The sequence below is a fragment of the Hoplias malabaricus genome, chromosome 14, assembly GCF_029633855.1.
Source record: "Hoplias malabaricus isolate fHopMal1 chromosome 14, fHopMal1.hap1, whole genome shotgun sequence".
NCBI classification, from domain to species: Eukaryota; Metazoa; Chordata; class Actinopteri; order Characiformes; family Erythrinidae; genus Hoplias; species Hoplias malabaricus.
This window is the reverse complement of record NC_089813.1, coordinates 29,080,667-29,108,249: the sequence shown is the minus strand read 5'-3', so window position 1 is coordinate 29,108,249 and position 27,583 is coordinate 29,080,667. Positions and strand designations below refer to the sequence as shown.

The 27,583-nt window shown below is 40.1% G+C and overlaps 1 protein-coding gene across 1 annotated transcript; it reads right to left on the bottom strand.

Annotated features, from left to right (window-relative positions):
• Positions 1-3,478: 3,478 nt before the first annotated feature.
• LOC136665580 (guanine nucleotide-binding protein G(i) subunit alpha-3-like) lies at positions 3,479-27,136 on the bottom strand. The gene is made up of 8 exons (XM_066643228.1): positions 26,539-27,136; positions 18,731-18,773; positions 18,483-18,624; positions 18,212-18,369; positions 15,620-15,748; positions 15,374-15,503; positions 14,259-14,412; positions 3,479-6,391 (listed from the first exon to the last, which is right to left on the bottom strand). Exons 1-8 carry the CDS (start codon positions 26,654-26,656, stop codon positions 6,201-6,203), a joined length of 1,065 nt encoding a protein of 354 aa, XP_066499325.1. The 5' UTR covers positions 26,657-27,136; the 3' UTR covers positions 3,479-6,200.
• Between the last annotated feature and the right edge of the window lie 447 nt (positions 27,137-27,583).

Below are 27,583 nucleotides of genomic sequence, written 5' to 3'. Positions count from 1 at the left end.
AGCTGTACATGGATGTGTTCAAGGGCAGCACGGTGGCGCAGCAGGTAGTGTCGCAGTCACACAGCTCCAGGGACCTGGAGTTTGTGGGTTCAGTTCCCGCTCCGGGTGACTGTCTGTGAGGAGTTGGTGTGTTCTCCCCGTGTCCGTGTGGGTTTCCTCCGGGTGCTCTGGTTTCCTCCCACAGTCCAAAAACACACGTTGGTAGGTGGATTGGCGACTCAAAGGTGTCCGTGAGTGTGTGAATGAATGTGTGTGTGTGTGTGTCTGTGTTGCCCTGTGAAGGACTGGCGCCCCCTCCAGGGTGTATTCCCGCCTTGCGCCCAATGATTCCAGGTAGGCTCTGGAGCACAGCGTTTGCACTTAACCCTCTATTATGTAACCCTAATGATTTTCAACTTCAGCTTTAATTTTACAAGTTTATTCCTTTTTTTATTATTATTTTTCTAAAAAACAGGAATCTGAATTTAATTTAGCACCCTCTCTGTAAATACAGGCTATAATATGCTTAGCATGAAATAATATTACCTAAGTAGTATAAGTACAAGACCTACACAACTTGAACTCGTATTACACCTACATGACATTGCCATAAGGCTATCAACAGACGTTTATTTTCAAATAAATAAATTACTCCTTTACCAAAAAAAGAAAAGAAAACTATTTTCGACCAGTGAAATCAAAACATGCAATTTTTAATACGTTTAACAGAATAATTTGTCAACAAAGACTGCATCCAGCCCACCAGAACACAACCTGTGTACACAAACTCCAACCAAAGCTTTATCTACTTCTTTTCTTTAATTAGCCGACTAGAAAACACATAAAACATACATACAAACTCAATAATATTTTTTCCACTTGTTCTTTTCCTACTTCATTCTGTGGGACAGGTCGTATGGCGCATACCTAAAACAAAAGTAATTGTTGCCATCATAGATACCCAATGCTCATCGATATTATTAGAATAGGAAGAGTGGACATTGGCTTATCAGGAAAAGAAATATACCCTCTTCACATGTTATAAGAACATTTTGTGAGAAATCATACAGGTTTACACAAATATTATTGGGCTGTCAAGGGTCTACTTGTGTAAGCTTACACTGGCAAAACTGTAGCCTCTTTCATGTTAGTGGTGTTGGATATACATGATACAAGTCATAGCAAGTCAATGGGAGTTGCATGTTTAGGAGTTCTGCCCGGTTTCATGAGGTCCTGCTCTGTTTTTGTGTTTCTTTGTTTGTTATGTGCTCCTTTAGCATATGGCTGTTTTGTTTTGGTTCCTGTCTCCTCCCTTAGCTCCACCCTTGCCCCACATTAGCCCTGCCTTATCATTAGTGTTCCCACCTGTGCCTCCTTTGTGGTCCTGCCCTCTCATTATCCTTCCCAGGTGTTTTTTGTCTGTGCTCCTTATATATATATATGTTCCCTTGTCTGGTCTTGAGTGTACATGTATGCTTTTTCTGTCTGTATGGTTTGGTATACAACTCCACCGGTTCATGGCTGTTTCTTCTTTGTTCCTATTTATATCCGTTCTGTTTAGTCTAGTTTGTTTTCTGTTTCCCCTGCTCTTGCTTATTTTCATATTGTGTTGTTATTTTTGTTTTGTAAATAAGTTATTCCTTGCATGTACGTCCACCTCCCTCATCCTCCCTTCAGCCGTACCAATAAGGTTACATATGGCTTAGGGATAATAACAAACTAAAAAAACTAACAAATTATAATAAATATATCTCACCAGTGGCAGAAGCAGCACCTGACCAAGAATACTGAGCTCAAAATGACTCGTTCATTTGTCTTTGCGATGCGCATGTGCTTCTCTCCCTTTGTTCGTCTGAACCATGGCCACTGTAGGATCAGATAAACTCCTGAATGAATCTTTGGTCACATACCGACTACAGATCCTCAGTGTAAAATCAACTGATTCATTCAGGAATCATATAAAGCTCTTCGGTTCTGAGTCTCTCCTTCACAGTTACACATCTACTTTATACTGAGGGGCAAGAACGTTAACTTACGACTAATAAATTATTTTATTATTGTTTCGAGGTCTGGTTTTCATCATAAAACACATTTTTAAACATATTAAAGGAACCATAGTACATGTAGGGCATTTTAAGGAAAAACAGAGGCCAAAGATTAGTTTTTCATATTTATCACTGTTTAACAAGGTTCACTGATCATTTTTGATAATAAATTGTAAATAAATAAATTGTAAAAGTACCTGGCAAGGTTCAAAATAAATGTAGATTTAAATAAACAAATATGTAAAACTCCAATGACCTTGTAAAAATGAACTGCAAGTTTTCATACAAACATCAAAAGTAGACTCCAAGAGAAATGAGGCTTTTAAAACAATAGTAAAAGGTGAATTTGATTAATTCCTGTTGTTTTCTGTATTTTAAAGTGGTAGTAATAAAGGGAGAATAGAGATGACAGTGTCCAGTTTACACGTGAAGGAGGGAAAAAGAAAATGTGAAATATTGTCACATGTAGAGACTGCTTATGGCAAAACACAACATTTGCACTGTAAAAAAATCAGAGTCAGGTTTACCCCTAAACAATGGCACATTTATTGTGGGCAGTGTCTGTTCGCAATCACAAGGACCACTACCTCTCTAATCACAAACCAAGCTAAAATAATGCTCACCTTATGGCACGGTGGCTTATGGTGAGCACGTTCGCCTCTCAGCGCTGGGCTCTTGGGTTCAAGTCCCATCTGGATGGAGTTTCCATGTTCTCCCCGTGTCTGCGTGGGTTTCCTCCGGGGTCTCCGGTTTCCTCCCAAAGTCCAAAAACATGGAGTTTAGGGGAATTGGCTTCTCTAATAAAAAATGTCCTGGTGTGTGAATTAATGTCTGTTTGTGAGTGAATGTATGTGTGCCCAGATATGGATTGGCACTCTGTCCTGGGTGAAATCCTAGTGCCCGAAGCAGTCCTCCAGGTGGACGGTCGTTTCTGGTCGAGAGTACACTGTGCGCGTTTGGCTGCCGCTTCTCGCCCGTGTGTGTGTGGATTGAGCGTTCTGAGCAGTGTGGATTGTAAAGCGTCCTTGGGTGTCTAGAGAGGCGCTATATAAGTGTAAAGATAGATAGATAGACCTTATGAGACACTTGGCCTATGATTAACCAACAGCAGAAATTCTTCAAAGCAAGCCGATGGCAGTCTAGATATCACAAGAGCAGTAATATCTCTGCACAAGTGTCTGTAAAAGAGTCATCAGCACATAGACCCATACTGTTATGTTCAGTCATAACAGTCATTGTTCATTGGAAGTTTCAATTTGTCTGTACATTTCTGTGTTTCTGTTCCTCTCCTGTGCTTTCCTTTCCTCTTTTTTCTTAGATGAACTTCAAGAGACTCAAAGGTCATAAAACATAGTCACTTCCACTATCACACAAAAACTTTTCACTACAAGTTAATGGAAATTCGTTTTATTCCAAGTAATCCTGGAGAATTTCTATTTTTCCATTCATCAGGAAAATGTAAAACAACGTAAAGTGCAACTATTGTTAAATTATGTCAAAAACCAAAAAACAGATACAAGGTTTTGTTTCAACATTGATGATACACTGCCTTTGCTAGCCCAACTTCAAAAGAATTTGTCCATTCAAAATTAATGTCAGCTGATTTTCAGTCTGTTAATACAAAGCAGTCCATTTTTGACAGTGTAATATATTTTATAACATAGTGTCTGCTGGGCTCTAGAGAACACTGAGATCGATTTTTTTCACAGGTAAACACAGAGCTGGTGAAGATGTTGTTGAATTAATTAAAAACAATACTTGGTGCACATTTTTTAATTCTCTTAATTCATATTTGTCTATGAGCTCTGGCTAAACATTGCAACTGGTATAAAAGAGACTGCACAAACTTCTGTTTGCCTTATGGGGGAAACCACCAGCTGCAGTGAGTGTGGGCAGAGAGCCGAAATGAACTGACTCTTTTAGATCAGTACTTATAAAGCTAAATAAAATCATCTGTGGTGACCCATGTTCACAGCTGACCCAATGTGACCCTTTTATCTGATTGTTCTGATCATCAGGTGCTTCATAAAGCTCAGAGCCTGGAGGAGTAAACTGTGCTAACCATATCACAAGGTGTGGAAAATGTGACTTAATATGCTGAGGCGATGTTTTTTGTTTTGTTTTGTTCTTACAAACTGTGTCCCTCTCAACATGGCCAGTAGGAAGTCTTTCTATGTTTATCGATCTGAAATTTGTGAACCATCCTCCACTTATCCAGTGTTTCTGTAGGGATCAGTAGCATGGTCTTTATGTACAGCAGAGCTTCAACACATAACTTTTAATACATCCCTTGTATTCAAACAGCATTTAGTAGTCCAGAAATGTATCCTTGCACACAAAGCAAATCAGAAACCACCTTTTATTTAATCACTTCCCAGTCAAAATGGCCATTAGGAACAAGTGAACCACTGTTAAAAAAAAAATAAAAAATTCGGATGCTGTGCGAAATGTAAATACAATTAGATTGCAATAATGTGCAAATAATTTAAACCATATATTTAATTTAAAATAATACAAAGACAATATTTCAAACTGAGAATGTTTAGTGTTTTTTGAAAAATATATGTCCATTTGTAATTTGAAGGCTAGAGCATGTTCCAGAAATTTGGGCTACAAAAGTCTGATTAACTTATGTAATGCTACAGAAAATAAAGAAGACTAACTGCCATGATTAAAAAAAGAGCATGAATAAAAGGAGCATCTCAGAGCGGCAAAGCCTTTCAGAAGTGAAGATAGGGAGGTATTCACCCCTAAGGAATAAGGCCCAAAATGAGTATTGATAATAAATCGTATAAGAGGCAAGATTGAGAAAACATTGCACCTTCAAAATTACAGTATTTGGTCTCCTCGGTTCCCAAACATTTATAGAGAGTTATTAAAAGGAGAGATGCACCATTACGCCCCTTAACACAGTAGTAAAACATGCCCCTCTTTCAACCTTTATTTGGGAATGGTAAATACTGAAACACTGAATATGTATTGCATATTTGTATTATATTGTGTCGTAGGTTTAATTTTAATGTCTATTGTTAAATCTTTGTTTAATTCTTTTTTTCCTGATATTGAATAGTGAATAACTTATTGCATAATTTATTGCATAAAGAGAGGCTGTCATTTGAATTGTTTGATTAGAGGCCTTCCTACAGTGTCTGCAGATGTAATAAAGTTAAGCTGAAACTATTTTCATTTTTTTTTTTTAAGTATTACTTGCTTTCTGAAACTCTGCAGGTAAAGCCTCATCTTCGACTTTAAAATGATAGGAGTGTAAATGCCTCCTAATGTGACCATTTTGGTAGAATTCTGAAATAATCTATATACTGTATATTAATGACTCAAAATAATTTTAGGAATTGACTGTTAACAGAAATTGGACTGGTGAATCTATTTACACAGTAGTGGATTACTGAGAATAAAGCCTTTTTGTTACATTCGAACATATTTCAAAAAAATTATTTTGGTTAAAAATGTAAACCCTTATTGCATATTATGTTAAACAATAAAATGGCTTACATTAAAATAAAAAAGAATCAATGTCGGAATGCTGCTTTCAGCACTTTATTTACACTATAAACAAGAGGGTATATGCCACATGTTTATTATTAATCTATAAGGAGTCGAGTGTGCATGAAGGAAAGCTTCCTTTTTTGCAGGAAACACAGAGGAAGGATTCTTAGTTTGAGGCACCAGAGAATCCTTATTCAGAATGAAGTGGGCCAGTGGAACTATGAGAAAATAAATATCACAGCAGCACCTGTGATACAAGCTACTATGTTTTAAAACTGAATTCTACAAACATTAAATGTACACAGTTACAAAGGTATTTTCAAGTAATATTTCAATTCAAATTAACGTCAAATATTGGTGAAGCCCTAGGTTTAATATTCTGCAGCAACTCTTATTTTTTTGGTAACTTTGATAAAACTAGCATGTACAATATGCAGTTTATGAGATGGAGGGTGAGAGCTGTGGATCCATATTCTGCTTAATTACAATTTAGCTTTATCAATGTACATGGGAGTGCAAGACTTTCTACCTTTTTGCAGAAGCAATCTATGTCTAATATTATTTTTTTTCTCATATTATTCATAGTTAATAAACTGCAATAGCTACATGAATTAACTACACTGAGCTATTATAACCTAACTTGTGCATACCTTGGAAACAAATTATTGTGCTTCAGTAGAGTCCACACTCGATTAAGTTGTTTTTGATGATGACGTCAGTGACTGCATCAAAAACAAACTGCACATTCTTGGTGTCCGTGGCACAGGTAAAGTGGGTGTAGATCTCCTTGGTGTCCCTCCGCCTGTTCAGATCCTCAAACTGGCACTGAATATAAGCAGCTGCCTCCTCATACGTGTTGGAGCCTGACCAAAGAAACCCAAGAGATTCATCATCAGAAGGGATGTAATTATGCAGACATGAGTGTGAGAAAGTGAACTATGGACACATATTCCGGGCCCTATATAGTTAAACACCTCTTACATCTCAAATAATAAACATTTTAAAGAGTGGGTGGTATATTGCAAGTTTCTCCCCATTTTGTAGACATATTGAAAACTATTCATTAAAAGTAAGCTGAAGTAAATATATACTTGATGCAAGTGCTGAAGAAAATAAAAAGCATTCAAAGCAGTGTCATTCCTAAAGAAAATTCCATTTACTGGACAACAATGAGTAATGGCAGAGATAGAACTTGAGACATCTTTTTCAGCTTTCACAAACAAAGAAGTAACTGTCAATTAAACTAAACGGTCACAGCATTTATCTCATCACTGCTATCAACTTCAGTGATGATCTCAACTCAGTAAGGGTGCATCTCACTTGGCAAATTTTGTTTGATTGAAACAAACACTAGCGTAATTGCTCTGTTCATTTGGAATATGAAAACTGCCATGCCATGAATTGTGGGTATTTACAAAACAAATATATGCATGATTACAACAAGAGGCTGATATATGTAAAATGGCTATTTAACATACTGTTATATCATCGCTGTCCAAAGAAAACATGCATCTCAATTGTGGTGAATGTTTACTTGTGTGTGTCCTTCATACTGTAAAAATTTCATGATGAATGGACCAATAGAAATGCTCCACAATATTTTTCATTTAAATGTCTCACTTTGGACAGCCACAATATTCACACTTATGATAGCATTAATTCACTACATTTTCTAAAAGCAGGCCATGTGTTCCACAGATTTTACCCCACTTTACGCCATAAGAAAGCCAGAGCAATGTGCAGTTTGTCGTCATTTCCTGTGATTTGGTCTAAACCAAGTGAGTGAATGTACATTAATGCAACCAAAAAAATTCTCACGAAAAATTAAGATTTAAACTGAGCCAGACTGCACAGGCATCATTTTGAAGCTCCTTGCCTCAACGCTCTGTGATTCTCTGTGTACTCTCTTGACAGTTCAGCTGAGGGAATGCCATAGAGCAGAAATTTCAAAGCTTTCTTTTTCTCAGTTGAGCTGTCAGAAGAAGCATCCAAGAAATTGTACCAGAAAATTAAACTGAGACAGATTTCAACCAGTAAGGCAGTAGAAGCCCTTTGCCTGGATTATCTGTGGCCCTTCCTCGTCTTGACAGTGTATTTAAAAGTACACTCAAGATGAAGATAAAGTAAACCACAATAAATCTTTGATGTTTACAAAGATGGAGTGAAACACTAAACCATCCCCAGGGAGAAATTCTGCAAGTGCTAGCTTCCATTCTGAGATGAAGGATGATGACTAGCAGACACAAACAGACATTTTTCCACACCATGAAGCAGCCCCAGAATCTGCCATTTAAAAGGTACACCGATAAAACTTGACCAATGATATTTAACCCCTATTTTCAAAGTTCTAGCATGTCATAAATCAGCTTCACAATATATTCTTGTTGGAGTTCAGAAAATAACACATTTTCATACGCCCACCTGTCTGGCTGGACACTGATGGATGACTGTCGAGCTCCTGCTCCATGCTTCAGCCACCACCAATTGCCTTGGAGCTGCCCACACTACACTGAGGTTTTCATGGACTCCTAACTATTATCACCAATAGACTGACCAGAGGAGGATAGGTCCCCCTTGTGAGCCTTGGTTCCTCCCAAGGTTTATTCCTCAGCTCTGAGGGAATTTTTCCTTGCCAAAATGTATTCAAATTCCTTTTCTAATTAGTGAATTTAGTTACTTTAAAAGGGATTTATTATAACCCCTTTTCTCACCTGGTGTCTTAATAAAACATCCATGATATGCTTTAGCACCGTTCTCCCACTGACTAAACAGTCCTGCACAGAACAACCAGTTTCAGCTACAGTTCCTTTAAATGAGATTGAGCCAAAGCCCAGTTCAGGAATGAGGTGTGAGGAGCTGAAGCTAGGATTTTTAGCCACTTGGTTATTTTTCTGTTCCATTCTTCTTTTCACCATACTCATCCTTGTTTTGAAGCTCTCATTGAGGCAAGTCTATTGCTGTGATGAAGGGAACCCAGACGAGGAAGCAGAAATACTCTAAAGTCTCTAAACTTGACGTAAGAAGCAGTTCAAAAACAGAACAAATCATTTTATCCTATGACTTAGGCAAACCACACAAGACTACAACAGACTAGCTCATTTTTATTTAATGATTGTGGGTAAGCAGGCACTCCTTGCAAAAAGTAATGTACAAATGCACTGAATTTATTTTTATTTTATTTGTTAGGTTGTACCCATTGCTGACATTAGCAAATAAAGAGGACACACACATTTGTATATCCTCGAATAGAATAGGACCTACAATGTAATGGTCTAAAACAGCCACACTGTATTAGTTCACTAGGCCCAATGCCAAGAACTGCCTAGAGGGGTATAAAGCATTCTCTAGAGTGATGGAACATCCCTGGAGTTATGGCATAAAGGTGCAAACATGCTTCATTTCAAAAGAAATGTGTGATGAACAGGCATGGACAAACCTCTGGACATATATTAAAATACACTGCTCAAAACAATAAAGAGAACAATTAAACAACACAAAGCAACTCCAAGTCAGTCACACTTCTGTGAAATCAACCTGTTCAGTTAGGAAGCAACACTGACTGTTAATCAATTCCACCTGCTGTTGTGCAAATGGAACAGACAACAGGTAGAAATGAGAGGAATTAGCAAGACAACCCCTGAAAGTAGGGGTTCTGCAGGTGGTGACCACAGATAATTTCTCTGTACTCATTCTTTCTGGCTGATGTTTTGGTCACTTTTGTATTTGTCAGTGCTCTCACTCCTAGAGGTAGCATGAGGCAGTGTATCAATGCGAGCTGTGGCAAGAGGGTTTGCTGTGACTGTCAGAACAGTGTCCAGAGCATTGAGGAGATACCAGGAGACGTGGAGGGGGCTGTAGGAGGGGAACAACCCAGCAGCAGGACTGCTACCTCCTTCTTTGTGCAAGGAGAAACAGGAGGAGCAGTGCCAAAGCCCTGCAAAATGACCTCCAGCAGGCCACTAATATCCATGTTTCTACACGAACTGTCAGGAACAGACTCAATGAGGATGGTATTAGGGCCCGACGTCTACAAGTGGGGCTTGTGCTTATAGCCCAACACTGTGCATAGCGATTGGCATTTTCCAGAGAACACCAAGATTGGCAGATTCGCTGATGATGATGCATGGAACAATATGTATAAGAAAATATTTCCTAAATGTACCTCTATTAATATACAAGAGCAGAATTTAAATTTTTTCTATAGATCCTATCTTACTCCAATGCGTCTTAAGATTTTTAACAATGTTACCTCACTCTGCCCTAAATGCAATATTAACGAAGGTACATTGCATATAGTTTTTTTTTTTTTTCATTTGTAGTATTTTTTTTTGTACTTATATTCTTGCAAAATTCTTTCATTCATTCATTGTCTGTAACCTCTTATCCAGTTCAGGGTCGCGGAGCCTACCTGGAATCATTGGGCGCAAAGCGGGAATACACCCTGGAGGGGGCATTTCAAAATTCATTAAGTATATAATTGAAGATTGGCAGATTTGCCATTGGGACCCTTTGTTCTTCACGGCTGAGAGCAGGTTCACACTGAGCATGTGACAGATGTGACAGAGTCTGGAGCCGCCGTGGAGAACGTTCATGCTTCCTGCAACATTCTCCAGCATGACCGGTTTGGCAGTGGGTCAGTAATGGTGTGGGGAGGCATTTCTTGTGTTAGCCAGAGGTATCCTGACTGCCATTATGTACCAAGATGAGATCCTCAGAACCAGTGTGAGACCATATGCTGGTGCAGTGGGCCATGGGTTCCTTCTGATGCATGACAATGCTAGGCCTCATGTGGCTAATGTGTGTCAGGAGTTCCTGCATGATGAAGGCATTGATGCTATGGACTGGTCTGCCTGTTCCCCAGACCTGAATCCAATTGAGCACATCTGGGACATTTGACTGATGTTTTAATTCAGGTCTGGGAGGAGATCCCTCAGGAGAACATCCACCGCCTCATCAGGAGCATGCCCAGGTGTTGTAGGGAGGTCATACGGACACGTGGAGGACACACACACTACTGAGTCTCATTTTAACTTGTCTTGAGGAATTTCCACTGATGTTTTATCAGCCTGTAATTTGATTTTCCAATTTTATTTTGAGTATGATTCCAAATCCAGACCTCCATGGGATAATAATTTTGATTTACATTGATCATTTTTATGTTATTTTGTTCTCAACACATTCAACTATGAAATTAATAAAGATTTTCAATTGGAATATTTCAATCATTGAGATCTAGGATGTTGTCAGGAATCACGGAGCGGACTGACTGAGGCGGACGCATTCGCTAAAGCACAGTATATTTAATAAAGAAGAATAATAACAAAACAAAGAGACTTTAACATAACGAAAACAAACAGGGAGCCAAACAGGTTAAACGGGACACGAGGAGCAAATCAGGGCAAACGGGACAGACAGACTAAAGAACGAGACGACAGGAAATGAAACGACAACGTGGAAACTTACAGAGACAGACCGGATAACACGACTGACATGACAAAGAACGAGAGAACATGAGAACTATAGAACAATGACCAACAAACAGGAAGTGTAGGAAGGGGACTTAAATACAAGACACTGACGAGACGCACCTGAGACAGATAACGAGAAGGACGGGTTAACAGATGACAGACGAGGAGGCGGGACAAAGGCGGAGACTAGAACATAAACAAAACAGAGCCATGTGCAAATAAAGCACATGGCGGGGACAACAGACTGACAGGACGAAGGCGTGACAGATGCCCCCCCAAGAACGCGCAACTCCCGGGCGCATACTCCTAAACCCCCCAGGAGCTGGCACAGGAGAGGGCACGGAAAACAAGACAGACTAAGACAAGACAAGGAACCAAGTGAGACAGGACTCAGGACAGGACGGGAACAGACACAGGAGCTGGGGACACGACAGGACCGAATATACGAGACGGGACATGGGACATGACAGGAGACTGACAAAGGGGAGCCACAAGAGACGAGAACGGACTGGACAGGACAGGAGTGGACACATGGGACTTGACAGGGTTTTTGACATTGGACATGACACTGGATGGAAACAGGGACTGGACAGAAGACGGGACAGGTGACAGGACTTGGTGCTGGGACTGGACGGGAGCAGAGACTGGTGACAAGACACTGGACAGGATAGGAACGTTAGACTGGACAGGGGTATGTGACTGGACCGAAGGCAGGACAGGTGACATGACACTAGACTGAAACGGAGACGGGACTGGAGACGGGACAGGGCTGACAGGGGACTGGACATGAGACAAGACAGAGGGTTGAAACGGGGACTGGACAGGACTAACAGGGGACTGGACATGAGACAAGACAGAGGGTTGAAACGGAGACGGGGCTTGAGACTGGACAGGGATTTGAAACAGAGACTGGACAGGGCTGACAGGGGACTGGACATGAGGCAGGACAGGAGACTGGACTGGACTTGGTAGGGGAACAGGGACCAAGACGTTTACGGGGACAGACATGAATACAGTAACAGGTACAGGGACAGAGACAAAGGCTGACACGGGTACTGGGACAAGGACAGAGACGGGAACCATGACAGGGACAGACAAGGGAACCAAAATAACAGGGCGGTGCCCAGGACTGGCTAATGTCTGTGTGGCAGTCTGAGGAACCAGCCTGGGCACAGTTCTGGGGATCGGCCCTGAAGTCCTTCGGGCCGACCTACGGACATGGACAGGAGAGGCCGTAGCCACAGTCACGGGGACAGGAGAGGCCGTAGCCACAGTCACGGGGACAGGAGAGGCCGTAGCCACAGTCACGGGGACAGGAGCGGCGGGCGCCGCCGCAGTCACGGACACAGGAGCGGCGGGCGCCGCCGCCGTCACGGACACAGGAGCGGCGGGCGCCGCCGCCGTCACAGACACAGGAGCGGCGGGCGCCGCCGCCGTCACGGACACTGGAGCGGCGGGTGCCGCCATCACGGGCACTGGAGCGGCGGGTGCCGCCATCACGGGCACTGGAGCGGCGGGTGCCGCCATCACGGGCACTGGAGCGGCGGGTGCCGCCATCACGGGCACTGGAGCGGCGGGTGCCGCCATCACGGGCACTGGAGCGGCGGGTGCCGCCATCACGGGCACTGGAGCGGCGGGTGCCGCCATCACGGGCACTGGAGCGGCGGGTGCCGCCATCACGGGCACTGGAGCGGCGGGTGCCGCCATCACGGGCACTGGAGCGGCGGGTGCCGCCATCACGGGCACTGGAGCGGCGGGTGCCGCCATCACGGGCACTGGAGCGGCGGGTGCCGCCATCACGGGCACTGGAGCGGCGGGTGCCGCCATCACGGGCACTGGAGCGGCGGGTGCCGCCATCACCGACACAGGAAGCCCCGCAGCAACGTCCACGGGGGCAGGGGAACCTGCGACGTCGTCCACGGGGGCAGGGGAACCTGCGACGTCGTTCACGGGGGCAGGGGAACCTGCGACGTCGTCCACGGGGGCAGGGGAACCTGCGACGTCGTCCACGGGGGCAGGGGAACCTGCGACGTCGTCCACGGGGGCAGGGGAACCTGCGACGTCGTCCAAGGAGACAGGAGAGGCGCGCGCCGTGCTCTCGAGGACAGGCGCGGCTGGAGGCGCCGCGTTAATGAAGACAGGCGCGCCCGTTGGCGCTGCTTTTACAAGGACAGGAGTTCGTGCTGCTCGCCTGGCTCGCGCTGGAGCTGTAAAGGGTTTAGGGGGTTTCACAGGTGCACCCATTAAATCCCTCAGAGGTGCGCCTCTGTTAGCCCCAACTCCGTCGTCACGACGTTGGAGGCTAACAGCCCCTATCCTTAAGGCCCCCCCAAAAATTTCCCCGGACCTAAGGGGGTAATCCACCGTCGAGGGGGGAACTCCAGCACGCTTCTTCCGCCGGCTCCTTCGACTCCCGCTGGCGCAACTACTCGATTCACGAGTCAACTCCTCAGGTTTAGGAATCGGAATAGCGCCAGGCAGGAGCTGGAGCCAGCAACTCCCGCTGTAGCAGTCCTTCTGTCCATAATTCGGCTCCTCTGAAGTCCTAGAGGCTACCATTGCACGAATTATGGACGCTTGGACTTCTCCTAGTCTCCGAGAGTAACTGTCTGTGCTAGCTGCGTCCTGGCGGTTGGTCATTCTGTCAGGAATCACGGAGCGGACTGACTGAGGCGGACGCATTCGCTAAAGCACAGTATATTTAATAAAGAAGAATAATAACAAAACAAAGAGACTTTAACATAACGAAAACAAACAGGGAGCCAAACAGGTTAAACGGGACACGAGGAGCAAATCAGGGCAAACGGGACAGACAGACTAAAGAACGAGACGACAGGAAATGAAACGACAACGTGGAAACTTACAGAGACAGACCGGATAACACGACTGACATGACAAAGAACGAGAGAACATGAGAACTATAGAACAATGACCAACAAACAGGAAGTGTAGGAAGGGGACTTAAATACAAGACACTGACGAGACGCACCTGAGACAGATAACGAGAAGGACGGGTTAACAGATGACAGACGAGGAGGCGGGACAAAGGCGGAGACTAGAACATAAACAAAACAGAGCCATGTGCAAATAAAGCACATGGCGGGGACAACAGACTGACAGGACGAAGGCGTGACAGATGTGTAATTTTAGTGTTGCCTTTATTTATGTATTTATTTATTTTTGAGCAGAGTATAACTATTTAAAAATTACTGCAATATACTGCAATAAAAGGTTTTTATGTTTATTAGTTTAGAACTCTTACCGCAGTATTCAGGGTAGCAGATTGTGAGAGGACTCCTCTTTATCTTCTCTTCAAACAGGTCCTTCTTATTGAGGAAAAGGATGATGGAGGTGTCAGTAAACCACTTGTTGTTGCAGATGCTGTCAAAAAGCTTCATGCTCTCATGCATACGGTTCTATGTACACAGACAAAAAAAAAAAGAGTAAGTAAAGTTGCTCTGGAACATCTTCAAATTCTGCCAATTGCAGATCACAGCATTACAATGTATATGTAATACGTTAATGCACATATGTTTCCTCATTACTGTGTTCTATTTCCAGAAACCAAATGCCAATTTTGTATGGAATTAACTTCAGTAATTCATATAAAATATATGCACATGGAGCTTTCCAAAACACACTCGCTATTCATGTGTGCAAGAATGCAAGATTCACATCCACATTTCAGTACAGCCTCTGCAGAAAATTGCTCAGAGCTGTCATAATTAGGGCTGGGTATTAAAAGCAACTCTGCAATTTAATACAAATGTCAGAAGGTTAGTACATGCAATGACCTAACATTTTATGACCAAAAACAACCTGAAACATAAAGAGTCCTAGCATTTTTAATTTATTAAAAAACAAAACAAAAAAAATCACAAATTACACTGCTGAAGATGTGAATGGCTGTTTCAATTTGTGAAATGTTTTGCTTTCAAAAGAAAAATAAATGCAAGAATAAACAAACAAACAAACTTCACCAGACGGGTTATATTTCTGGTAATATTTACCTTTATAAAAAAAAATACAGTTATGCATTAACATTGATTAAAACAAGAATAAGCACTAAGCACTATTACTACTTTTACTACTGCACAGCTAACACACCAGGCAAATTGACTTCAAAGAAAGAATATTTTAAATTAAACCGGTTTTTATTTATTTTTATGATACTTCAGTTTTAAACTTGACTAATGAAAAATATTTTACAGAACTATTCTATCTACTCTGAAGAATACAAATTTCTATGTACTCCTTGAAATATTTGTTGCATCAAATTAATTGGTAATCTTTCCATTCTGCTAGTAAAATGTCAAACTATCTGGCTGAGAACTCATTAATATATATAGTATAATAATCAGATAGAAGCTTCCATACCATCTCCTCATCCTCGGCCAGCACCAGGTCATAATCACTTAGGGCCACACAGAAGATGATGGCTGTAACACCCTCAAAGCAGTGAATCCACTTCTTCCTCTCAGAACGCTGGCCACCCACATCAAACATCCTGTTCATACACAAACACACACACACGAACATCAGCTCACATTCACAGGATACCAATGTTACTATACAAATTAAAAGCGAGGAGGCTAAGTAAGGAACTGTGAAAAATTAACCAACTTGAAATAGAGCTCTTTGAAGGTAAAGTGTGTCTCTACGATGCCAGTGGTTTTGACTCGAGTCCTTAGCACATCTTGCTGCGTGGGCATGTAGCCCTGATGAGATATCCTCTCAAGATCGTTCAGATAACTAAGAGACAAAGAAAAGCATTTTAAAAAATTAATCAAATTTAGAAGCATTGATATTATTGCATTAAATAATATAAGAATTCATTATAAAATGCTTTAAAATGGTAACTAAATATGAACACATTATAGCTCACACACCTACTGTTCAAGAATAAATTAACTTTTGCAATTACTACTGAAAGAGAAATAAGCATAGATATATGTTCATATCAAAACACTAAGAGTGACACTTGGCTCAGAATGAAACACTACTTAAAAAGACTGGAAGGACAAAACCACTATATAAAACTAATTTTCAGATTAAGGTTAAAGCAATGAAACTATAAAGTGAAGTTAACAAGACATTTACCAAGCCCCAAAAATAGCACTGGTTATGACAAAGATGTTGACATAAAAATAGATCACCAGACACTTCAAAATCTCCAAAACAAGTTGTTATGTTTTCCACAAAGCAATTAAAAGTTGTCTACAAAAGGGCGGAAAAAATCAAAGCCTCACAGTGGCTGCTACTACTGTTTTAGCTATAAACATTATGGAATATCCCATTTTTATTTATAATAGTATGTGGAGTCATTTTAGAAACTACAAAAACAGATTGATAGCTTCAGTAAAAAATGACAGAACAAAGCTTCAAATATTAAACGTCACAGATTATATTGGCTGCAAGGAGAACTTTCTGGATATCAACATTTTTTCGCCATTATATTCCTTACTAAAATATGTACAGCACTTCCAACTTCCAACAGCACAAGTTAAAATTCAAAAAGAAATGGGTAAAGAACCTACACTGACAGAGAGTAAGAAGAGAAGTCACTCTACTTGTCTATCTGTCTGATGACATGACTGTTAAACACCTAATCTCACCAGTCACCACTGACTAATGCTCTGCTGGAATGCTGCCAAAATAAAAGACCCACTGTTCACAACAGTAAAGTTCCTAGCTCCTGCAGCACATGTCACCCCTTTGAGATAAATCTGGCATGTACAAGTACAAGAATGTATAAATTCAGTCAGTGGTTAGAACTGTTCTCCTCTGCTTATTATTACTGGAAAAATAACCAGCCGTTTCCAAGCCAAAAACAGAGCAAGAAGAATCCAAACCAAGTTCAGCTGAAACTGTGAGGAATAGGAAAAGAGAAGAGGCCTGGAATGTAGTACACTTCCCCCTTCTAAAGCAGTCTTTCAAACTGACATTCTTAAATCCTGCACTTGGGACACTGAAAGAACAAGACAGATCTTGTCTCAGTCAACGTGAGCAACTCCTTAACATCTATAGAGATGTGCCCCAACTTGACAAATAAAAACGGAAAATTGACAAAGAAAATACGTCAAAGTTCCCATCATTAATCAATGTTTCTGTTTAAAATCAAGACGGTTGGTGTAAAGACACAGTTACTAAATCTATCAAAACCATTTAAGGCCCCTCACATTAACTAAATTAACCCCACCCACAGCAATCAGGGATTAGTTACTTATCATTCATATAGACTTCAATTATAACAATTATTCATTAATGAACATAGTGTAGCTCTTAAGCAGAGCTGGAAGACACTGCCAAAAATATTTTCACATGTTTTAATTATAATCAACAATAACTATTTATTAGGCATTTTCCAGTGCTCAATCCCAATAATGTATGCAGGCCTGAAAAAAGGGAAGGATTATGTAGTTTCTTTGTCTTACATATGATATTAGAAAACTAATTTTACACTAGAGAGGGCATGTACATTTTTGCCCAAAATCAAACCTTCGCCCACATCAACCACATCACAGCCTCAGCCAAAATTTTCCAAACAAAAAATGACGTTTCAAGACGCAAGTAGCATGTGTGTTTATGCGTGTGTGTGTGTGTGTGTGTGTGTGTATGTGTGTGTGTATTAATTGGTGGGCCAACATGGCTCCCGCTCTGACTCACAGACATGTGCTTCTTGTTATTTATGTTTCTCTCACATTTAGCTACAAATATATAATATAGAATAATTTGCTTTAATACGTATATATTTGAAATGTAGACCGGGATGTGTTTATTTTACTTCTATGGCAAACAAAATTACATATTTTTTTAAGTGTTTTTGTGAAAGTTATGTCCTGCCCATGGGAGGGCTGACAGTGCCAAGACTCTCTTCAATTTTGTCAATTTTGATTGGGGAATCCAAGGCGCATATTGATGCCAGATGTGAATGGGGCCTTATTTGAACTTTTTACAATTGCTAATAATTAATTTTGTTGCTAATATTAGAGGAATGAAGTAAACAGTGTTATCATTATAGCAAAAATACACCAATCCTTTATCATCAGTATTAATAAACAATGGATTTAAATAACTATTGTTGTTTTACTGTCTCTGCAAACTCTGAAGGAAAGAATGTTTTGTTCTTCTTTGATTATGCTCTGTTTTTACCACACTGCATTATTTCTCATGAAGCCACACTGTATGCCTTATGTTTGTTGAGCATGATCTTACTAGGCAGCTGAGTCGTTAAGCTGGTATTCCCTGGACCTAGCAAAGCAACTCTGGACTCCCTCATCCTTCCACAGTCTGCGAATGACCCCAGCCAGCTCAGCACTCATGACCCCCTCCTCCGTTGTACTTGCCAGCACGAACAACTGACGAGCGTCATCCTGGAGAACAAACGGAATGTGTCAAAAAGCAGCAGGGAAGCTTGGCTTGCACTAATAAACCACATGCTGAAGATCAACAATGCAGGCTCCTGTTTCAGCACAGGAAAACTTACTGCTCTTGCAGGGTCGCCAAAGTCAATCTTTAAACGGCCCATGGCCCTGATGATGGCAATGATAGACTGGATAGTGTTGCTGTACACTACCACTTTGTACTGCTTGCATTCTTCATCCGAGTAGCCATCTTCATGGATGATCCTGAGGAAAAAAAATTGTACCATGGTCATACAAATATGATGATTAAGAATTAATTGAATTATTGTATTAATTAATTAAAATATTAAAATAAAAAAAGCAAACTCACTTCATTTGCTTAACTATTGTGCTTTTCCCTGATTCGCCAGCACCTGGGGGAAAAGACAAAAATACAAAAACAAAAAAGCAGTTATTCACAAAAAAAGATTTGTCAATCTAGCTTTATAAATACAATATATCCCTCTGGCCCTGGATCACATGCTCAGGGTAAGGTCTGCAGAGAATGAATTGGATCTTTCAACTTTAGTCTCCGACATCACAAGCCCAGCGTGAGCAGGAGAATGAGGTGGTCTATTTTGGGTTGTGATTTGCCATTCGCAAAGATTAAATGCCAGGCAGATGAAAGGTTTGTCTGATGTTGGTATCCTGAACTCCTGAGGATATAACCGAGATAGGGTACACTATACATATATCTTTTATAACCAGGTCTAATGACTGACTCTGAAAGGCAGTTTCACATTTAGTCTGGAGGAGGAAAACAGAGGTATTTAATAAATACAAGGTTTTAGTTAATAGGGTACATAGTGCACGCCACCCTTGTATTCAACAGGCCCCTACACTGCTGACAAGTTAATGAAGTAATTATGTGAGAAAGCACCATTAACAAGGTTTAACTAAAGAAACGGTACGTCTGTTTGGACAAGGACCTTGGCATAGATTTAACTGTGATTACTTTGCTGGAAATATTGACTTATAACTTCATACTAGTTTAGAGTATATTTTAACAGCACCTTCTCGTTTAATGAATTAACATATTCACTCATTCCATTTTAGCAAATTTAAAACATATATTTATAATACACTTTCATATCATAAAAGCCAAGCTACTCTTAATGTAAAGTGCAGTTGTACTGAAGCATATTCTAACATACATATGAAACTACGCCACAACATAAAGTAAAACCAGGATGCATGAATAAATCATATCTAGAGTGACTCTCTTTGCCCCTTCCCCATTTCTCTTAGAACCATAAAGTATAATTTATTCATTGGATGTTGTCTTACCTTGACATATAGCACTTGGTTAAAAGGGTAACACATAAGATGTTTCTGCCATGGGGCCAAAAATCATTGCAACAATACTCAGCAATGTGGCTGTTTTGTTGACCTATTTTGTTATTATTTTGTACAGAATGAGAAATAAAGTCACTAGGAATCTGGACTGTGGAATTATGTGGAAAATTCCTCTGCAAGAGTCCACACCACAAACATGCTCTCCACTAAGTACAGCAGCCCAACTCAGCCCCATATCTGATGAAGCCTTGGCACAATTCAAAGGCCATGGGGGTATTTAGGGAAAATTCAAACAGAGTAGAGGAGGTAGGTAGGTAGGTTTCGTCCATTAAAAGAAACCCCAGAAAAAGAAGAATTAAGAGGAAAAAATTAGAGGTCTTTGGAAACTGAAACATTCCTCGTACTGGGTGCGATTTGTACAAGGATTTGTCATTTTCATTAGGCAGATCCTGTCACATAAAAATGAAGTAAATCCAGTTAGCTGCAAAAATTGTCTGTGTGCTCCAGAAAAAAATAAGTTAAAATCAACCAAATGTACCTTTTAATTATTAATGGTGAACATTGTATTAGTTTATTAGTGGTGCTTTATGTTTTCAACTTTTCACTTGCCCCACAGACATTAAACAGATGCACCACATTTGATTTAAAATTAAAGGACGCACTGTTGTCGAAACAGAATAATGGAATAATAATCTACAATATATAATTCTAAGTCTTACTCCATTCTAGAGTCATTATGGAAACCTTCTGCAGGACAAAGTACAATATGGAACAATGTGTTTACCCTATCATCAGGAGATCACTGGTTCAATCCCCATTGTTGGCTCAACCATCTAAGGCCAGGGGACAGATTAGCCCAACTACCCATATCTGTCACATTATCTGACAGACATTCATGTTGGATAGCACTATGAGCAGTGGTGAGGGGAAAAGTGGGACCATCCTACCCACCCAGCGACCAGCCCATCAGACCTATGAATGTTGAGTTGCCCTCCCACAATGGAAAGATGGACAGAAACCCAAACATAAACTTAATCTCGCCTGTTTGAATGTGGCTGAAGGTTAACTGGTCTGTAAGTTTTTGAATTACCATTGAATCTCATTTGTAGCTTGAATTGATTTGTTTTGTAACAGTATCTGTAATGCAGTTAGCTGTCTCCTGAATTTGGAGATATTTCCACCTTAAGTGATCCAAAACCTCAAAAGTAAGTCAATATCACTTACAGGAATAGAGCAATATCCTCATTTAAGTTTGCACTTTTTAATTGTTTTTGAGTTCTCTCCATTGTCTAAACAACAACAGATGCCTTTTCTCTCCCATGAGCAAGGAGACAGACAGAGAAATCGTATTTTTTACTCATTTACAGACGCTGGGGCTTTGTAAACATATTGGAGATCTAGCAAAAAAAAAGGAGGAAACATCTGAATTTTATAAAAGGTGTTTTTTGATTACAGTCGTGAAACGTCACCTTTAAGCCCTTAGTCTCCTCAAAAACATCACATTAAAAATAACAAAGGCATAAAATTCAAGTAATTAAATGTGTCATCTATTTTGCATAATACTGTATAAATAAAAAAGGAAAAATTAATAAGTTAATAAGTTAGATTAAAATGGACTTGAGCTAAAATAACCTGATACATAAATTACAAAAATATTCTGTAAGTACCTTGAAGTATGCTTGAAGCTCACATTTATTACTGTAAGATTTGTCTTGAACCTAGATCCGAAGGTTCTATTATTATTCTATTATTAGCTATTAGCTATTAATGGTAGCCAGAACAGAGAAAAGACAAATTATGTTAATAATTTATACTTAATATGTTTTCTACATCGAGGAAAATCTCAATTCTCCTCATTTTAGGTCATGAGTCTAGTATTTTGTGCTGCAAACATCTTCCACCACGATTCATTAACGGAATAAGACTAAGACCTAGAGTGTAAGTAAATCATTAGGCACTCTACCTACATATTTCATGGAAAGTATCCACAGGAGGATATAACCTAAATCAGAAATAAAAGAGAATATAATATGAGCTATATATAGTCTTCCCAAGACTCAGATGGACTAGTGCACATACTGTCCCTGTGCATATCTGAGGGACAAAAACACTGCTCCACGTTGTCAGAGACTTTTTCTTTTAGCACAAACTTGTACAAGACAAAAATCTATGGAAGCAAATCTGTCTCATCAGACTTTGAAATATTACCACCTCTGAATCTGTAGCACTGATTTTTTTTGCACTGAAATTATGCATCTGAATTTTGTTGCTTGAATTTAAGTCTTCAGATTTCCACCTCTGAATATTTGCTTCGCAATTATGCATCTGAATATAATTGCTCTTGAACTGAATATGTGAGTTTTCAAGAACACCTTTTCACTGTTATTATTCAAGGTTAATAAATTCAGATAGAAAAAATTCAAGCTTAAAAAAATTCAAACAATATATTTTGAAGTTGCTCAAATTCAATAGGCCAAATTCAGATGCCAATATACAAGTCAAAAAATTCAGAGTACACATCCGGGATACAAAGGATAAGCAATCGATTCTGTCTCCAATCAAACCAACATCCAACTTGGATCAAAGAATATTGATTTAATTTTTTTAATCTTGAAATTTTTTGAAAATTCACAAGTTCAATTCAAGAGCAATTATCTTCAAATTCAGATGCATAATTTCAAAGCAAAGTATTCAGAGGTGTAAATTTGAAGACTTAAATTCAAAAGCAACACAATTCAAATGCATAATTTCAGTGCAAAAAAAATTCGGTGCTACAAATTCAAAGGTGGTAATATTTCAAAGTCCAAATTAAGTGGACTTAACAGATTTGTTTCCACAAATATCCTTGCTGGTTTTGCTCCAATTATGAAAGTGTATTTGTGAGACTGTTTCAGTAACACACCCAAAATCTATTACCCTACATCATGCAAATTCCACATTAAGGCGGCATAGTTCTGCTTCATTGAGAGTTGATACTCTACCGCAGTTAATCAGGTAAAGTTAGCCATTTTTAATAACTGATAGCAAATGTAAATTCTGTTCATATCACATGGTCACTGATCGGGGTCCCTTACTGTAAGAGAGTGCAATGGTCACAGTACATTAATTTCCATAAACATCTGTGAATGGTTTGAATGGGTGTGTGAATAGCCTCGTATCCCCTGTAATTACATGGTGAGTACCAGTGGCATTTGCATTGTGGTTTAGGCCCCTGTTATTATAGAGATCAGCTGAGGAATTTGACTCAGATTGATTTACATAGCGCCATTACGGTGGAGAGTTGTACACAGCAGCCCAGAAGACCCCTAGAGCTGGACAGAGGTAGGCCTTATATCATCTTATTGACCCAGAGAGAGCAATATCCTCTGAAAAAAACACGGAGAAGGAGATGGAACATTGATGTTAAATCCGTCTACCCTTTGCAAGCATGTGGTGCTATGAAACAGCACCGCAAGCGAAAGTAGAATTATCACAGCACAAACAGGTTTGTGAGATACAGCATTTTGGATTTGATACTTCAGAGGAAGCATAACTAATTCATGATAATTGTGTCCTGAAGCCTATTAAAAAGACCTGATGTGCTTCAGTGTAAAGACAGAGAAACAAAAAGCAGTTCTTTAAAATTTCCTGCATCTAGCAACAACAGTTCAAAAATGTTACATTGAATTTGTGGTTATTGCTTTCTTTTTTTTTTACTGTGAGAAAAAAAATATTGGAATGCTTTTGATAAGCTGGATGGAGCTGCAAACCATTCCACAAGCTGAGCTCGGGCCATTAATTCCAGTCCAGCAGTAAGACTTCAGCAACAGCAATGGACCTGAAAACTGCTGATGTCAGGAGAGTGGAGGGGAGCACAAAAGAGGGAAGCACTCCCAAGAGTTGTGAGAATAACCAACAGTTCAGCACTGAATGTTATCTAAATCAAATCCAAAACTGATTTACAAGACCTGCATTATTCAGTGTCTGTTATAATACAGGCATAGTCGCTGTTGCTTTGATTTGCTTTACCTTGTTCATGTCAACAGAGATTAGCGAGTGTTAACAGTGTTTAAACAACACAGCAAACCTAAACAAAGAATTTGTCTCCAACTGTGATGGCTCCCAAAGCCCATTCCTCAGCAGAACTGATCTCAGGCCAGCTTAACCTCAGTTCCTCAGGATAAATGTCTGGACCATGTTTTTTTGCAAAGGCTTTTATTTATGAATTGCATTCTGGGCTAAACGGGGCGTGCAATATTGAGCTCATTGAAAAGAGCGCCCTGTTTCCAGCACACAGTGGTCTCATGTATTCAGAGCATAAACCAAGCACCCTTACATGCTCCAATAAGCCACAAAGTTTAAACAAAAGCCAAAGAGCTGGAAAAAAAAGACTAACAATGTTCCTGTTTTTCTGGGTGAATCTGAAGCTGTTCAGTCTTACAGAACTTTGATCCAGAAATGATAACTTTGTATCTAGGATATTATACTTGTCTCATGAGCAAACATGGAAGGTCACTGCAACAGAGAACAGGATAACACATTACTAAGAATAGCAAGAACTGTGATACATATCCAGCATGTTAAATGCATGGTAGCTCCTGCGGGGTAGGTAATCTTTACATAGTCTACATACCAAAGGAAAGAAGAATGCAGTTTCAAGCTGCTTCAAACTTGTCTCATCTGAAGACATGGTTCTCATATGCAATGTCACATGAGTCAAAAAATGTCTTAGTTTGTCTTAGTCTTCATTGATTAATCAAGGAAAATTCCTCAAATGAAAAATGACCAATCCTACTCAGGATTCTCACAAAAATGAATAATTTCGTATGGTAAAAGAAGTATAAGAAAAAAGTACTCATACGAAATCAGATGCGATGTGAGCTACATTGTTAGGTTAAGCTGACTGTTTTCCAATATTTAACATCTGTCAAATGTCTCATGCAACGTTCCACAACACAAAATAACACAGCAGCAGTATATTCAGAGCACTGTTGTGTCTCTAGTGCATCAACCTGTGCACTTAATTTGGCCTTTGGACATTCTCTTGTTCAAACTGAAAGCAGAAATAGAGCACTATGGACATTCTCATAGAAAATGACTCAAAACCTCAGAGAAGGAGGCGATTCTAGTGCTGCCAATCTAACCTCCCTGTTAACCTAGAAGAAGGACTGCTACTTAGTGGTTCTTCAAATTATGCCGTATGGCCTCACAGGCTGCATTTTATTGTAATTTAGGCAGAATAGGCTGCTTCTGTTGCTGGGAGCACTACGTCTGTGTTATTAGTTTCTGAACATTATATATAGCTGAGTTCTGCTGACAATGAAGAACCCAACAGTACTTTATATGTATTTGCCTTTGTTTGTTCACATAAACCAGTTGCACATTATTAAAATTTCAAAGTATATGGCTAACTCTTAAGTACATACACATACTATGAAGAACGTTTCAAATTCATTACTGTGACTTTTTGGGATGTCATGAAAAACCAACACATACCTATAGCCACACACAGCCCACAGTCCTTCAGTTCCATCCATTCACTTGGAAGTTATAAGGGTTTTGGCAGCCTGCACTGGTTTTTATTGATGCCTAATACAGGGTAGCCAATCAAAAACAAGTTATTTACATGTATTAGAAGTTAAAGCATTGAAACCAAAGGGCTTGGAGAATTCTAATGAATAAGAGAATATTCAAAGTGGACCTCAAAATACAAGATGAAATACAAGAAATATTAATGAATCTTTTAACACGTGTCCAATTGATTTTCTAATAATCTCTTCTAATAGATTATTGACGGACCAGCATGACTTTTCTATCAAATATAAGGGTCCTGCTTCACTGATTCAAATTATTTGTGGTACTCTCTCAACGAATTATGAGATGTTGTTTTGAAAATCGATGAACTGTAAGCAAATGGTGATATCCAATGGTTTTAATGTACATATCTGCCTGTGCTGATATTAATGCATTCATAAATTTACTGAAATAAACCTTAAAAATACACTGCAGTCTTACAACACCCCTTTGGTCTTTGGTTACAATACAGCAAAAAAAAGAAAAAGGTTTATTCCTTAAGTTGTTATTTTGGGAGACACATTACAGTTGTTTTAATTGGACAGTGACAAAATACACCAAACACTGGTTTGAAATATTGGAAAGAAATTTACTTCCTTTACTTCCTTAATGAATGTCCAAATGAAACAGGATATAGGGGAAGTATTATAGGTTGGACATGGTTTTATTCATCCTGATTTGACTGGATGCTGAAAAGCAGGGCTTTTGGGTTTTGTTCTTTTATTTTTTTCAAAATAATGATTGGTTAGTGCTATTTTCCATGCCCACAGGCTCTCGCTGATGTAATCATACGTCATAATGGTTTTTACAAGAAGAACCAGTCACCACACTTTTAATAAAGATAAACAAAGGCAAAAATAGTGTATTAAAATGTTATGGCGCCAAAATACTTCTTAATTTGACAAAAATCAAGTTACGTTCCGTTATGACTGCAGGTTTGACTCTACAGACGTTTTTATAGCAAACATCTGCTGATGCTTATGTGTCAAAATGTTAAAAATATAACAATTGTTTAGGGTTACAATGCGGTAAATTGTAAAAAAATATATATTAATTTAAAAACGCAGAACAACCCCGCATATTCTGCTTTTCCAGTGTATAAGAGACTAAGGTTAGGAGATAATTCGTCACTAGACACACTTTGTGGCTTCGTTGTAATCGCAGTTATCAAATAGAAGCCAGAGACTGTTCAAGTACAGACATGACCGGAGCAAACAGCCAGTCGGATATGGCTTCTATACAGCACCAGAAAATCCAAGCAAACGTTTCACACACTACAGACACACTCACCAAGCAACAGTAGTTTGACTTCTCTGGAGGCTTTCTCTTCATCCTCCCGCAGATTGCGGTCAATCTCTTTACTCCTCTCCACCGCCGCTTTGTCCTCTGCGCTCAACGTGCAGCCCATGTCTCACGGTGCTCGTCGCGAAGCTGCAGGCGTAGGGAGACTCTGTGAGAAAGTGCGCCGCAGCACCAGCCGTTGCCTGCAGTTTTTCTACACAACAGCGAAGCGTGTCACACAGAGAAGAAAAAGGCGTTGGCACGAATCCTCACACGGATACCGAGCAGAGCAAGGCGACAAGCTGTTGCCATACAGCTCCAGACACAGAGAATCACCGGTCGGACACCCCTGTTTAAACACGCCCCAGAGGAACCAGAGGCTGCGGGAGCTCAAACGTCCGAGACCCAGCAGCAGCTCCGCTGAAGCCGCATGTGTGTTCTGGGTCCGCTCGGCGGAGAAAAAACACCAGTGATACGGCTCTGCGTCCTTTAACTACAGCAGGGGTCGTTAAAACACAGCCAGACCCCGAGTGGAGGATATTTTAATACACCTCAAACCCCCGCGCGTTAATAAACGGGTACTGTGGGTGAAATCGGTAAAGTTCGCCTCAGCCTCAGCCTCAGCTCGAGCGCTCCGTCCACGGTCGGTGGCCGCTTGGAAAAATGCAGAAACGTGTGGAGGAAAGGGTTTGTTCTGAATTATGGGAAATGAAGTTTCCTCAGAGAGCGAGCGCCACCCTTCTACCGGCTATTTTTCAAAGTAAAAATGCTCCTATATCATCTGATACTTCCACATATTTATAAGTTATTTAAACTGATGTCTGTTTACACCGTTTTCCAACAAGTTGAATCATTATTCCAGGAAAAAACACAAATCTAATAAAGGAATACAATATTAATCAATTCTGTAGGCACTTCTTCCTGAGCATGGTTGCAGTGAGCCCTGGAATTATTGGGTGAAAGGCGGGTATGTACCAAACTAGGCATCTGTCCATCGCAGGGCATTACACACTCACAAAAGCCAAAATGTGTGTTTGGACTGTGAGTAAAACTG